General features: G+C 34.7%; 1 protein-coding gene and 1 pseudogene across 2 annotated transcripts; one reads left to right on the top strand and one right to left on the bottom strand.

Annotated features, from left to right (window-relative positions):
* Positions 1-1,169: 1,169 nt before the first annotated feature.
* Positions 1,170-9,680, bottom strand: LOC117912108 (pentatricopeptide repeat-containing protein At5g66520-like). Of its 2 annotated transcripts, XM_034826575.1 has the most exons (5): positions 9,504-9,680; positions 5,621-5,714; positions 5,425-5,516; positions 1,697-4,317; positions 1,170-1,590 (listed from the first exon to the last, which is right to left on the bottom strand). In XM_034826575.1, exon 4 carries the CDS (start codon positions 4,279-4,281, stop codon positions 2,407-2,409), a length of 1,875 nt encoding a protein of 624 aa, XP_034682466.1. In that variant the 5' UTR covers positions 4,282-4,317; positions 5,425-5,516; positions 5,621-5,714; positions 9,504-9,680; the 3' UTR covers positions 1,170-1,590; positions 1,697-2,406. The 2 variants fall into 2 exon arrangements, with proteins under 2 accessions (XP_034682466.1, XP_034682465.1); XM_034826574.1 differs by having other exon boundaries at positions 5,425-5,714.
* Positions 9,681-11,404: 1,724 nt separating this feature from the next.
* LOC117912110 lies at positions 11,405-13,843 on the top strand (annotated as a pseudogene).
* Positions 13,844-15,194: the final 1,351 nt, after the last annotated feature.

Raw genomic sequence — 15,194 nt, forward strand, 5'->3', positions numbered from 1 at the left:
TTTAGAAAAATTCAAGGGTATTGATTCAATGGTTATAGAACTTGTAATCTTGACCATTGAGAGTGCCTGATGAATCTAGATTATTGGATTATGAAACAAATATATGATATTAAAGTACAAAATAGTTAAACGTGGATTACGTGCGAGGTAATGAGATCAAATTTTATACCTAACGCGGTGTAAATGGTCGTGTTTTTCAATAGATATCGATTCAATAGAGTAACGGGACCCATTACTTTAACCTCAAGAAGCAACTCATTGTGATTAGTGGTTCCATTTCGTTGGGTGGGGAGGACCATCTTAATTTGGCTCTATCTCTAAGTGGTCTTGGGTCAATTTTATCATGTTTGTGGTTGTTTTACTCGGACTTCGAATTATGGAATCTTGAATGTTGAAAAAGACTGAAGATGATATGTTCATAGGGGTTGGTTGTAGGAGCCTAGGCCCTACTAGCGTGGGAGGAAAAGGGTCAAAATGTGGCCTCTATTTGCCATTGACTCCTCCTAGAAACAAGATGAATTGAGAAGCCTATGTTTTACATTGACAGTGACCGCCCATAAATTGTTAAAATTTAAATGAGTTAGGCAAGGTTGAATTTGAACAACGTTTATGCAAGTCTCATTCACTTCAATTTCATACCCAATTTTAGGTTAGGGGAGGCATGAAATCAGATACCAATCAATCATGTTTTGTTCTAAAAAAAATTGAAGAAAAATATTAGAAAAAAAGAAAAAAGGGATGAAAGAAATAAAACTTTAAAGTTAATAAATTATTTTAAATTTATTTTACTTATTTAAATCTATTAAATGTCTGAATTTTTAATTAATTTAAATTATAATTGATTTTCTTTACTATTTTTTACAGTAAAATTAAATATTAAAAAATTACTTTTTAATATTTTTTTCTTTCTTTTTTGAAACCATGGTTAAAAACAAGATAATAATATGTTTTTATAAATAACGAACACCTATAATTAAACAATTTAATATTTATTTTAATGAACAATTGATTATAAGTTGTTCTAATGGGTATGAATTGACATATTTTTATTTAAGATTTATCTTAATTACAAGATACCAGGATCATGTAGCCTGATTAAGTCTGAACTGAATCAAGTTTGATCTATCTAAGTTGCAAGTATAGTCGTGCATCATCAACAGATTTGTCAATTCACTTTGAATGCCAAAAATGCTTTTGATTAGCCAATCAAAAAGAAACTTGTATGGCTTCTTAAAAGCCAAGCCAAACAGGACCTAAGAGTGTGACAATAAGATTAACATTACTCAAGAATGAGCTTCCATTCCATCACTTAAACTCAGTTGAGCTTAGGTTGAACTTAGTAAAAAGTACACTGCTCCTACCTTATTTTTGAATCAAATTCTTAAGAGGAAATGATTCAGGTAATCAAAATGAAATTAAGGGTCAGTCTTTAACACTCAAAACCACTGTTCAAGCGTATTATCGATATGATACCTCCTTCGTATGGTAGAATTTTTCTGAAATTAAAGGTATGATATTGAAGGTGAAGCCAGAACAAACTCTTCTTCTCTTCAAGCAGCCTCCCAAACTAGTAGAATTCTCAGAGATCACCTGCAAAATAAAGTTGGGTGAAGCAAAGTTGGTTCAGCAGGCACTAGGTCACAGTGAAGAACAAAAAACAACTTAATTTAAAAACAAACAAACAAAATGGTTTTACCTGCACTAAAATTTTCCTCACCCACCCCTTCCAACACTTTATCCAGCAACCTTTAACATCTTGTACAGGATCAACCGAAGAAGAAATGGAACCAAAATACTGGTTACAGAGCGATGCTGTGTCCCCACAACTATGTGCCTTAACAGAATGACCAGTTATTTCCCAGGAAGCCTTATGCTCAACTAGATTTATTGTAATGGTTACACGCTTTTGTGTGGAAAGCAACCACATTATCTCTTGGCTCAGATGGCCTACTCCCACACCCTGCCCATATTGACCAACCAACTCCATTTTATGGAGGTAAGAGGGATTTTGCTGCATGTAGAGGTACCTCTAGCAACATTAAAGAACTTATTTTTGTTTGTAAAGTTGGGGTTTCCAAGCCTTTAGTGTCTTCAGAGCAACAGAACCAATCTTAATCTCTTAAATAATAGTTCAGAATGACTAATTGAAGTTCCCCTCAAGTCCTTCCTCTCAATCTTTTATTACCAATTATCTTATCTTGCTCATATGATGTACCATACCATCATCTTGCTCATTCTCTTTGTCTGAGTTTCCTCTGAATATGACACTGTTTCATATTCTCTCTTGTTTTAAGATAATACTTCCTCAGGAGTTTTTGACAAGGTGCTACTTCACCAAGCTAGTCTAGCTAGATGCTGTTTAAACGGATTAAGACCTCCACTATCTATGTTCCCAAGCATAAAGGCTCACCAGTAATCCTTACAAGAACACCCTCCCATTCTAAAATGGTGGAATCTGTTCCTGTCCCTTATAATTATTTCACGATCATAAACTTTTGAGATAAGCTTACTTGCTTGGTGACAATCTCTACATATCCGCAAATTCTTAGAGATACGAAGAGTTTCCCCAGGCTTAGTCTTCAACAACCCAAAGGCAATTGCAAGTTTCTCGCTGTGGTAGTATAAGGGGTTCTCCTTTTCCTCCTCGTCAATATCATGCAATACCCCATCAGTGTCAGGCACATAACCAATAGATCTTATAGTTTCTAATATCTCGTCAAGTTTGGCATATATCTCTTTAGCTTCTGGGTGAGCCCTTCCTCCAGCAATGAATTCATCAACACCACTTTCTGATTCAATCATGGAAAAACCAGGAGCCTTCTTCACTCCTCTGTCATTCATCAATTTTCTCACCTCAGCAACATCTTCCCATTGACCAGCACTGGCATACAAATTAGCTAATAAAACATAGCGGCCACTGTTATGAGGCTCTAGTTCAATTACTTTCTTTCCTATTTGTTCACCCAATTCAGTGTTTCCATGGATTCTACAAGCACCAACAAGAGCGCCTAATACACCTGCATCAGGATTCACAGGCATCTCATTTATGAGCTTTCTTGCTTCCTCCAGCAGTCCAGCTCTTCCAAGCAAGTCAACCATGCATCCAAAATGCTCCATACCAGGCTTAAGACCAAGAACTTCAGTCATATATTGAAAGTAATGTTTCCCCTCTTCAACTAATCCTGAATGGGCGCATGCACTGAGGACATTCACAAAAGTGATGCCATCAGGGGCTACCATCTCCCTCTCCATCTCCTTAAAAAGCTCAATGGCAGCCTCGCCTTTTCCATGCATTGCCAGCCCACCAATCATACAATTCCAAGAAGAAATTCCTTTTTGGGGCAACTCATTAAAGACTTCAGAGGCCTTTTCCAAGCAACCACATTTGCAGTACATGTCAATAACTGTTGTAGCAAGTTTTGAGTCCAATTCAATCCCACTCTTCTCAATATATCCATGTATCCACTTCCCTTGCTCCAAGGCTCCTAATCCAGTACAGGCTGATAACATACTTGCTGCTACAAATTTATCCAACACCACATTTTCCAATCTCATTCTATCAAAAAGAGCAAATGCCTCATGCAAACGGTTACTCTGGACATAAGCAGCAATCATGGCATTCCAAGAAACAGAATTTCTCTCAGGCATCAATTCAAAAACTTCACGAGCTTTATCGACAAAACCCCATTGCGAATACCCCGTAATTAAACTGGTCCAGGAGACAACATCCCGCTGAGGCATATTATCAAAAACCCTCCTTGCTTGCTCCAAAGATTGAAAATTCACATACATATGGATCAAATTATTCAAAGAAAACCCATCAGCACCAAACCTGAATTTTAAAACATGTGCATGTATTTGCTTCCCTTCTTCAATAGCGTAATCAATGCAACAAGCTCTTATCAGAGGAGGATAGGTGAATTTGTTGGGTGAGACAGATTTATGTAACATTTGGGAGTACATGAAAATGCAGTTTCTGGCAAGCTGCCACTGCAAGTAACCTCGAATGATGGTATTGTAAATGTATGCATCAGGGTGAGGAATTTTATCAAACACTTCGAGAGCATAGTTTAAATCACCTGATTTGGAGATAGCACAGAACTTTATCACTCTGCCCATTGCATCATTGTCTGCTGAAAGGCCAAGTCGGATGATTTGGGAATGATACTGCTTGAGCTCGGCCATGGTTGAACATGAATCAAGGCCATATAATGGCAATTTGTGAGCCTTGGCAGAGCTTAGAGAGGGTGGGGAGGCCTGAAGGAGTTGGAGCGAGCTCATATTATATCTTTGGTTACTTTGTCTGATGCCTTGCTACTGTTATGGGAAAAAGAATCATCAGACACAAGTCTTGTGGACTAAAAACATCCAAATACAATCAAAAGACGTTATGACCATGTTAGCTTCTTTCTCAATGATTGGATCCAGCGATGGACCATTCGTTGGTATGGACTCCACAACTTGAACATTTCAATAAATATTTTTAGGTTACCCAAGGATATGTTTGGTTTTTGAAAAATTTGAGCGCAAAATGTAGAAGGAAAGAAAAAAAAATGAAGGAAATAAAAAATAGATTTAAAGTCAATAAATTATTTTTATATGCTATTTCAAACTAATTTAACTTATTTTAACTCTTCTATACAAAGATTAAATAATTTGAAAATACACGAGTTTCTAATTAATTTTGATTATATTTTATTTTCTTTCATATTCTCCATGGAAAAATCAAACATGAGAAAATAATTTCTTTTTTAGCATTTTTTATCTTTTCCTAGAACAGAATCAACCTTAAAAGTATGTGTTTTTTATTATTATACTTTGGAACTTTAGGGCGTTCAACCAACAACAGAAATCTAACCCAAGACCGTGCGCCTTTATCACACATTCAAACATTTGTCCTAACCAACTAGGCACCATGACGGGCTTATTTCAAACGCATTTATCCACTAAGTTGGATTAAAGAGAGCTGTATTCTTCTCAAAAATAAATAAAATAAATCTGCTGGAAAATATTGTACTAAAAAAGAGCTTAAATTGCAAAGTTATCTGGTTGGTGTTCTAATTAATCAATAGGGTTCTCTAATATGTTACTTGAATAAAATGTGTTTAATATAGCAGCCATTTTATGTTTGTAGATGATAAAATTAAAAATGTCGCATGCCTCATATTGAATACAAACGTACATATTCATACATATAAACCTAAACTATATGTTTTAAAAGAGTTTTTCATTCTTACCCTATATAAATGAGTCTAAACATTAATTTGCTGATCTTTTTACCTCTTCGCAAAAAGACAAAATATAACTAGAAAAACAGACATTTTTCTTTTTTTTCTTTTTGGTGCAAAAATACATTTCAGAGTACCACCAAGCACATGACAAATAAGATACCGTAGAAATTAATTACTTTTCTTGCTGTCTTACCTATACCTCCCAAGAAAGCAGCTCATCCACAAGGCATGCCTTTACTTCTTTTGTAAGTTTACTAGAGAAGAAGTCTGATGCAGACTCTATCACTGTGCCAACTTGAGTTATTGTCAGAGAACTCGTATGCCTTACAGATTAAAGCAAAATCGTACATAGGAAACCCAAAGGATGTAACATAATCAAATGAGCTTACACGTTCCAGATTAACTCATGCAGGACAGTAACTTCAGCATGACACCTAGACTTGCCTGGGAGGAACCATCTTCAATTTTTAAATCACTCTTCAACTGTAACAATCAAGATAAAACAGTCAAAGATCAGTATGAAAAAATTGAAGTAACAAGCAACTCTGGGAATGATACCTTATTCTAAAATTGATATTATTGTAGAAAAAATGAAAATGTAATAGGGCATCAAGATAAGACTTTTCAATTTCTAGATTGCCATCTAACAAACAATTGCGAGTTTGATTCTTCTGTAAAAAAATATGAATGTAATACGGTCCATCATAATGCAGCATGTGATTTTTATTCTCAAAAGCAAAGGAAAAATTAGTAATTATATAACTAAATTTTATAATTCATTCCAATGTGCAAATTAGATAAATATATTTACTAAATTCAATAAAAGCATGAAGATAATATCACTTACAAAAGCTTCCCTTACTTAACATAGAATATTACAGGGAAGGATTGTTCTAAATTTAATAGTACTGTGACACAAATGGAATAAGGCAGTCCATCCCCTAGTAACTGATCACAATGACTAAATTTTAACTTAAAAGAAAAGCAAATCTCTTGCTCTTTTAATCTCTTGGCCCTATTGGTATTGACTTCTAAGAAACCAAAAGTTCTATTTTAAGATCAATAAGAGCTTCCATGCCTGTTTGGTTAATTTGGTTCAAAAAACTTATAATTTAAAATAGAGTTTAATGTGGAATCCAAAAAACTGTCACTTTTTATCTCTATTTTGGCTTTCTAAGATGCTATTTATGTTTAATAAAAATTTTACAATACTAATATTGTTCTTTGAAAATTATGACTTTGGCTTCAGCGCTAGCTTCCCATTAAAGCCAAAAACAGGAAAGTACCCCAAATCAGCCCTTAGATTCCTAAACTACCCAGCTCTCTCTCCCCTCATTGGTTTAATCATCTGGAATCCCACTGGGGAATTTCATTCCCCAAAAATCCTAATCCAAACAATGAATTAGAGCATGGTTATTTTGCTACCTCACAGATTTCAATTTTCTCCTCTCCACACTAGTTACCTTTCATATTTGGAGGACAAGAAAATTTGTGGATTTCATTTGAAGTCCATGAATCTGATTTTGTTTGTTTGAGCAAGTTTTGTAGTTTGGACAGGTTAAGGTTTTGTAGTTCTTTTTTTAAATTCCACCTTGCACCAAATCTTGACCTAAGCTTTTTGAATTTGATCTGTGAGAGCACAAGAAATATTTGTTCTACCTAATAACCTGTGAAGGTTCAACAAACTGTTCAAAAAACAAGTCAGAGATAGAGGCAGAACCAAGTGGTATCTACATTCCAATGAGAATATTTTCTTTATTTTTTCTTTTCATTTCTACCAATTTCTCATCAACCAAAAATATGATTTAAGAGGAAATGTAAGAATTACGCAGGCTTGTTTCTGTAATGAAATAATGGAAAGGAAAAAAATTGTAGGCAGCCAAATGGAGCTTTAGGACATGATATTCGTTGTGAAATGTGAAAAATCTAACAAGCCTACAGCATCCAACATTGTGAAGTTTAAAAAAGGTCTCCAGCTACTTGAAAGCAAGGGTGGTCATATATCAGGCTGATTGAAGATCAAAAGTGGTTGTAGATCAGGTCAAGTGGTTTGGTTTGGTTTGATTTTGCCTCTCAAAACTCATTCAACTAAACTAAGACAACCAGCCGCAGCAAGGGAAGAGAGACTTGTTCCATATTAGCTTAGCAGCTCCTCTTTTTTCTATTGGGACCGTCCACAAGGAGCCCGCTGGCCCTAGCATAGGAAAGGATCAACAGGCCCAATACAAAATGTAAGAGTTTTGGGTGATCTAGTGGAACTTGTCTAAGGGAGTGACTTATGGGGATAACAAGACCCTACTGAATACAAAGTGGTGTCTTTTGATTTGCTCATGTAATTTAATTTTCATGGTGTGCATTATTAGCTCCTATTAATCAATCCTATATTTCACATGTTTTTCAGATAGCAACATTGTGGAATGGCTTCTATTTTATGTGGCAATTTGTATTTGATTTGGAGAAACTTGGGTCCGGCGGTGTTATAAAAGTCATTTCTGTTTAACCATCCTTTTAAATAATTATCCATGTGTTGAAGTCTGGATGAATTGAGTTTCAGGAGAAATTTTTTTACTCTATTTGCTTAAATGGACATATGAGGAACTTCATTTCTTATAATCATTTGGTTTCAGATGACTACAACAACACACTTACATGGTAAAAATAAAATCTTTTTGAACAACAGATGCATCACAGTTTCCGTGATTCATTGAAGTCAGCAATCCATCATCAGCACATAACTTCACATCAGAATACAAATATTGAAATCCAATAAAATCAAATTCTCAATATTATTCTAGTAGACACATGCCAAAAATACACCTCCCCTAGCCAATCATAACACAAACCTCAAGAACCACTAGCATTATTACTATTATGATTTTCTTTCTGTAACAGGAGGCAGTAACCTTTCTCACAGGAAATAACCAATAAGCATTAAGGCTCAATTTTAGTCGCAGGAACTGAGGGGGGAAAGTACAAGTGAAGAGTAAAAGGAAATGAGAAAAGGGAAAAGGAAGAAAAGAAGTTGAGTGCAATGATTTTTAATTTTTTTCTATTCCCCCCAAATTTATTCATTTTCTAAATAGAGAATGAAAAGAATGAAAGAGTATTAAAGTTTAATGAATTTTCTTAATATTTCATTGTCCTTAATATTTTCCATTGCATCCAAACATGAGAAAGTGAGACTGCTTCTTATTTGTTTTTTCTTGTCTAGCAGTTTTTGAGATCCAAAGAGCAAAGAGAACAAATGGTTATTTACATCTGGTTTATAGCCTAGTGAATATTATGGATAGATGACCCTCGATAATTTGAAAAGAGTAAAGAAAAATGCACAATCTTATCAAAATAGCTGACTTGAAACTCTTCAACTGCCACATGAAACAATCTTTATATATGTGTGTGTGTGTGTGTGTGTGTGTGTGTAGAGAGAGAGATAGAGAGAACATTTCTCAGTCCCCTGATTTATTTCCTCAACAATCAATGTAAATAAGTCATATGCCAAAATGCTAGGAACCCAAATGGTTGGAGCTTCTATTCTCTAATCTTTTACATCACAATCACATAATAACCTCACCATTATTTCATATGACAATTACTAATCCACCTTTAAACTATGTTTAAACTTTCTTCAAAATACCCAACATACGTTTCAACTTAGGATGCCCGATATTCTATTAAATTGAAAGCATAACCAAAACAACATTGTCCCTAGCGCATGCAATGATGTAAAAATACCCAAATGATATCAACCCATATTTTCCTATCTTCAATAAATAAAAAACCAGCGTATCATGCACCCTTAGTGATTATCAGCTCTATCTTGCCACATACACGATTACAGCAATAAAACAGTGGCAAAAATGGTTCCTAGTCCACATCCCAAATAGAATTACACCCAGGAGAGAACAACCAGAAGTGACACTGGGCTGGTAAATGGTAACTATATATTTTGATTCAAAAAGCCCAAAAGAAACAACCCTTTCCAAGGAAAGCCTCCAATCACAGAAAAATACTGAAACCCTCTATCTACAAACATACTTGTGGAAGGACATTGGTAATTGTCAGTTGACAGAACTAGGGATTTATCAATTCAGCCAGTGCCTGAGTTAAATGTGAATACGGGAAGCATATCAACAGCGGAAAACTCAACCCAATTTGTATATAGTGGAGATTCCAAATCCAATAATCAAGAAATACAGTGTCAATTTCAGGTGGGCGGATGCATAAATTACAAAACTCAATACAGTTAAAGTGAGTAAAGAAGAAGAGACGTACCCGAGAGCAAGAAATTATGGGGAAGTTGGCAGAGCCAACTGAGAATAAAGAGAAAGAAGGGAGGGTTGGGATTGGTAGTGAGAATATCTTTGTTATTAAGGCGATGTGAAACCCATATTTCCTAGGATAAGCACCAAGCAGTGAAGCCCTGCTCTGCTATCCATTCAATTATTAACCCATCTGCAATCCCAACCTTAAATGGGTAGGAGATAGGATTGAAAATTTTCTACAGAAAAAAACCAAGAAAATAGGATAAATTATTATGTTCCATAATTCAGACTTTATAGAACACTTTATAAATATGAAAGTAATTTGTGAGTGATTTTTGCAATTTATTACTAGAGGAGCTGAACAAGAAATGCTTTAGCATATTCATTCAAAGATTTTATTTATTTATTTATTTATTTTAATGCAGTGGGATTATCAAGGAGAATGATTTTATTTATTTATTTTAATACAGTGGGATTATCAAGGAGAATTGTCAATTTAAGTGTTAATAAATTTTTAAAATCATTTATATAATACCGAATTTTTAATAAAATTAAACAAAAATAATTTTTATCAAATAAAAATATCAATTATTTAATTTCATATATTATTATTATTTTTAAAATAAACATAAGTTGATTAGAAAATAAAATATAAAATAATAAATTTATGATATTAAATTTATTTTTAAAAAATAAACTAAAATATTTCAAATAAAACAATATAATTTTATATTTATAAAAAAATTTAACTCAATTTCAAAATCGTAATTATTAATTATGATTTTAAATTTAAACTTAAAACCCATAATAACCGGTGACTATGACTTTAAAATTAATTTCAAAATCATAGTCATCAACTATGATTTTAAACTTAGTCATTTTAAAAAAATTCAAAACTATAATTACCAATTATAGTATTATATAAAGTAGATGTTTATGTGGTTGAAATGTACTAAATTGGAAATTATTTTGTGAGTCAAGCTAGTTTATTGATTTTTTTTTAAAGGGATTATTTTTTGTCAAAAATCTAATTTAAGGCCCTCAGCTTATGATGTGTATTTGATATGGGGACAGAAATAATATAAGAATATAAATAGGAAGAGGGATAAATTATAGCATCATGGGAAAGGGAACTGAAGCCTGATATAAGTGGATTTTAATTAGTACAAAAAGGATTTATTTATTTATTTATTTAATTTTTATTCTTATTTTTAATAAATTATTCAAAATAAAGAAATGAAATGAATTTCCAAGCATATATACTTAGAAAGGCCACATGCCCCACTCTGAGAATCGCGTTATCACAGGCCACCATGACGCTTCCCTCACCCTTCACCCCGCTCTTTTTCCATTTCAACTTTGTCATTCCACTGTTTCCTGATGTCATTTGATTCATAATCCTGAACCAGTTAAGCATAAGAAGAAAAAATTTGGTGCCTAAATCTATTGATTTCAGTGAAAAGATCAACATGTAGTTGTTGGAAACCGGCCAGCCCGGAAAAACTGATCATGTCCAACCAAATTCAGGTTCACAAGAAGAGTCCAATAACAAATTAGCAAGATGTTACTGCAAAGCAAATTCTAATGAATGCTATGATCAGCATTTTGGATTTCCTTAAAAAATTTATAGATAACAATGTTGAATATTATGATCATGTCCTTTTAAGGTACTCCATTCTTATAATATCTATACACGGATGTCTCAACAACTTATAAAACTTGCTTTCAAGCTTTCTGTGGCCCTTTTGCATTTGCTTTACCTAGTGAAGCTTGACTGCCAGCAAACCATCAACCTACCATATACATCAATTCCACCAGTACTGGTATAAGAACCACTACATCCTCCTCCTTGACATCCAAACATACACAAATTAACTTCCATAGCCCACGGAGGAAATATCATTGTTCGAAGAAACATGGCAATACATTTTAGTTGGCACCAGGGATCACTTTTTCTGGTCTTTTGTTTTCTTGGGTTTCTTTCCTTTCCAGCTGATGCAGCAGTAAAGAAGTATCAGTTTGATGTAAGTTCTTAATGTTTTTTCTTTCCTACTGACTAGGGTTCATTCTCATTCATGATCTTTATTAATGCATCTACAAATTGAATTATTATAAGCTACCCTTCTGCTTCTTTGGGTCTCAGATTCAAGTCAAGAATGTGAGCAGGCTGTGCCATGCTAAACCAATTGTTACAGTAAATGGGATGTTTCCAGGCCCTACCATTTATGTTAGAGAAGGAGACCAAGTTCTTGTCAATGTCACAAACTACGCGCAATATAATGTTTCCATTCATTGGTATATATGTTGAATTAAGATATAACACATTGCTGATCATACTTTGACATGAATGTCCATTACAGTTAGCTTAAATGCACATAAACGCCTGCAATTGTTTGTTTTACACAGGCATGGCTTGAAACAATTTCGCAACGGTTGGGCTGATGGACCAGCTTATATAACACAGTGCCCCATCAAAACTGGGCACAGCTACACTTACAATTTTCAAGTCATGGGTCAGCGAGGAACCCTATGGTGGCATGCACACATTTTATGGCTAAGAGCAACAGTCTATGGTGCCATTGTTATCATGCCTAAGGAAGGAACTCCGTTTCCATTCCCTCAACCTTATAGTGAGGCTAATATAGTCCTAGGTAGGTGGTAATATTGATGATGATCACCTAGAATTGTTTGAAAATTTTCAAAGTGGAATGATCGTTTAACAGGAAGATATTTTGTGCAGGTGAATGGTGGAATTCAGATGTTGAAACAATGGTTAATCAAGCTAATAAGTTGGGCTTGCCTCCCCCTACCTCAGATGCTCATACTATCAATGGAAAACCAGGGCCACTCTTCCCATGCTCTGAGAAGCGTAAATAATCACACTGTTTTTCTATAAATGCCTTTCTTCCCTAATGTGAAACAGCTAAAAAGGAAAATGAAAATGGTTAGGCTGTTCCTTCAGTTATGCTTGTAAAATGACCTAGATCCTTTACTTCTCTTGTTTCAGATACATTTGCCATGGAGGTCGAGTCAGGTAACACTTATCTCCTAAGGATAGTCAATGCTGCACTCAATGACGAGCTCTTCTTCGCCATTGCTGGCCATAACATGACAGTTGTGGAGATTGATGCAGTCTACACCAAGCCCTTCACAACCCAAGCTCTCCTAATTGCACCAGGCCAGACCACAAACGTCCTAATTAAAGCCGAGCGATCTCCAAGTAGATACTTCATGGCAGCCAGGCCTTTCATGGATGCACCAATCCCTGTGGACAACAAGACTGTCACTGCAATTTTACAATACAAAGGCATCCCAAACACCATTCTCCCAACACTACCCCAATCGCCTGCTCCTAATGACACCAACTTTGCTTTGAGCTATAATAGTAAGCTTAAGAGTTTGAACACTCCACAATTTCCTGCAAACGTCCCTCTTCAAGTTGATCGCCATCTTTTTTACACCATCAGTTTAGGACAAAACCCATGCCCCTCCTGCCAAAATGGAACACAGCTCACAGCTTCACTGAACAATATAACCTTTGTGATGCCAAAAGTTGGGCTTTTGCAAGCTCATTATTCCAATATGAATGGAGTTTTTAGAACTGACTTCCCAGATCGCCCTTTTGCTCCATTCAATTACACAGGCGCACCACTTACTGCTAACCTCGGCACTTCCTTAGGAACAAGACTCAGCAAGTTGGCTTTCAACTCAACCATTGAATTGGTATTACAAGACACTAATCTCCTCACGGTTGAGTCGCATCCCTTTCATCTTCACGGTTACAACTTCTTTGTTGTGGGGACTGGGATTGGAAATTTTGATCCCAAGAAAGACCCAGCTAAATTTAACTTGATTGATCCTCCAGAGAGAAATACAGTTGGAGTCCCAACTGGGGTTGGACAGCTATAAGGTTCAGAGCTGATAATCCAGGTAATCCAATGTTGAAATACTACATGCAACTGCAGAAACTGCTCTGAATATTAAGCAACATATGTGCAAATCTTGGAACTAAGATTTTCGTTCATTAACTATATATATTGGTTTGCAGGCGTTTGGTTCATGCACTGTCATCTAGAACTCCACACCATGTGGGGGCTGAAGATGGCTTTCGTAGTTGAGAATGGAAAGTCGCCAGGAGAATCTGTTCTACCACCGCCGGAAGACCTTCCGCCCTGCTAGATATCGCATACCAAGGAGAAATCTTGATTGTCACTTGGCGGAGCTTCAGTCTCTTCTGCTTTTCTTTTTTTTCCCCTCTTCTCCTGCAGAAGTTGCAGTACTCATTCTCTGAGAATGTGAATCATTGAATCCATAATTGAATACATTATTTTAAAACTGTTTCGAGGATTTTGTCATCACTGTCCTAGAAATAAAGGTTTCCCAGGGCTTAAGTGATCCAGCTCGCAGTCCAAGGTGATCTGATCTAATTAAGAAAAATACCTTTCCTTATCATTTAATTCAAATCACTCGAAAGTCCAAACCTTTATTTTTATTCATGCCTTTACTAAAAATTAGGGATGTAAGGGGGTGGACCAAGGAAAACTCCTATCCCCATCCCGCTTGTTAAATTATTGTCCATCCCCTTTTCATTTCCTGTCTTAAATTAAGGTAGTGTTTGTTTTTTAAAACAACTTGTTATTACATTTCAAATAATTTTTTCTTTTTGAACTTTTTTGTTTACTTATTACTTATGTTTTAAATTTTTTCATCCAATAAAACAAAAATCAAATATTTAATTTTTTTTTTCTTAATGCTAAGAGTGAACCACTATAAATCAAGTGAATTGATTGAATTTTTTTTCTTATTTTTTAATACTTAATAAAAATAAAATATTAAATAAATAAATAATTTAAGACTTAATATTATCAAACACTATTTTATCTTAAATTCTATTTAGAATTAAGTAAAAAAACAAATACCAGTCATGCGTGTGTGTTTCTTCTTCATGCTTGAAGTTGCTTTTTCCTATTTTTGAAGGTTGCAAAGTCAAACAATAAACTTAAAAATAAATAAATAAATAATCTAAGGCGAATTCCAAATATTGACGGGCTCAAATGGAATTTAATTTCCATACATTCAAGTCAAGTTTGATATAATAAGTACATTCTAGATAAGCAAGGACCCAAGCCGAGCCGAGAATCTATCTCTAAGCCCAAGCCCAATCTAAGCCCATCTATTTAATAAATATAATTAGATTTTTAAATGCAAATAATGTAAACTTTTAGCATAATTGTCAAGAATAATAATGACTCTTCCACCTTTTAAAGGGCTCAAACCTATCCTTTGCATATTATTTTTGAATTTTTGGAGTTGTTAGTGACTAGGCTAGGCTTGGTCCAACCCAATGGTTGGGTGAATTTTTTGGGGGCTTTAATACTTAAGTTGGGCTTAGGTCGGGCTTAAATATAGGCTCTGCAGCGTTAGTCCAAAGCCTATGGGCTAAATTTGTATCTGTAATTACAAATAACATAAGTTAGTTGTATTTATATTAAACTTTAGGGGAGGTTAATGGAATTTTATGTCTTATTCTCTAAGTTATGAATGTTGTTCAAAATTAAATGGGTGTTTAGGGTCAATTGTACAACTAATAATCATACCGAAAGATTTACAACTAGGTTAGGGGCCAAAGGTTTTTAGGAGACAAATTGACCTTAGATGATTTTGAAATGTTTAGTGTAGTAGTAAAGCCCTTATCATTTGA

This window comes from Vitis riparia, chromosome 4 (assembly GCF_004353265.1).
Source record: "Vitis riparia cultivar Riparia Gloire de Montpellier isolate 1030 chromosome 4, EGFV_Vit.rip_1.0, whole genome shotgun sequence".
In the NCBI taxonomy this organism is placed as follows: domain Eukaryota; kingdom Viridiplantae; phylum Streptophyta; class Magnoliopsida; order Vitales; family Vitaceae; genus Vitis; species Vitis riparia.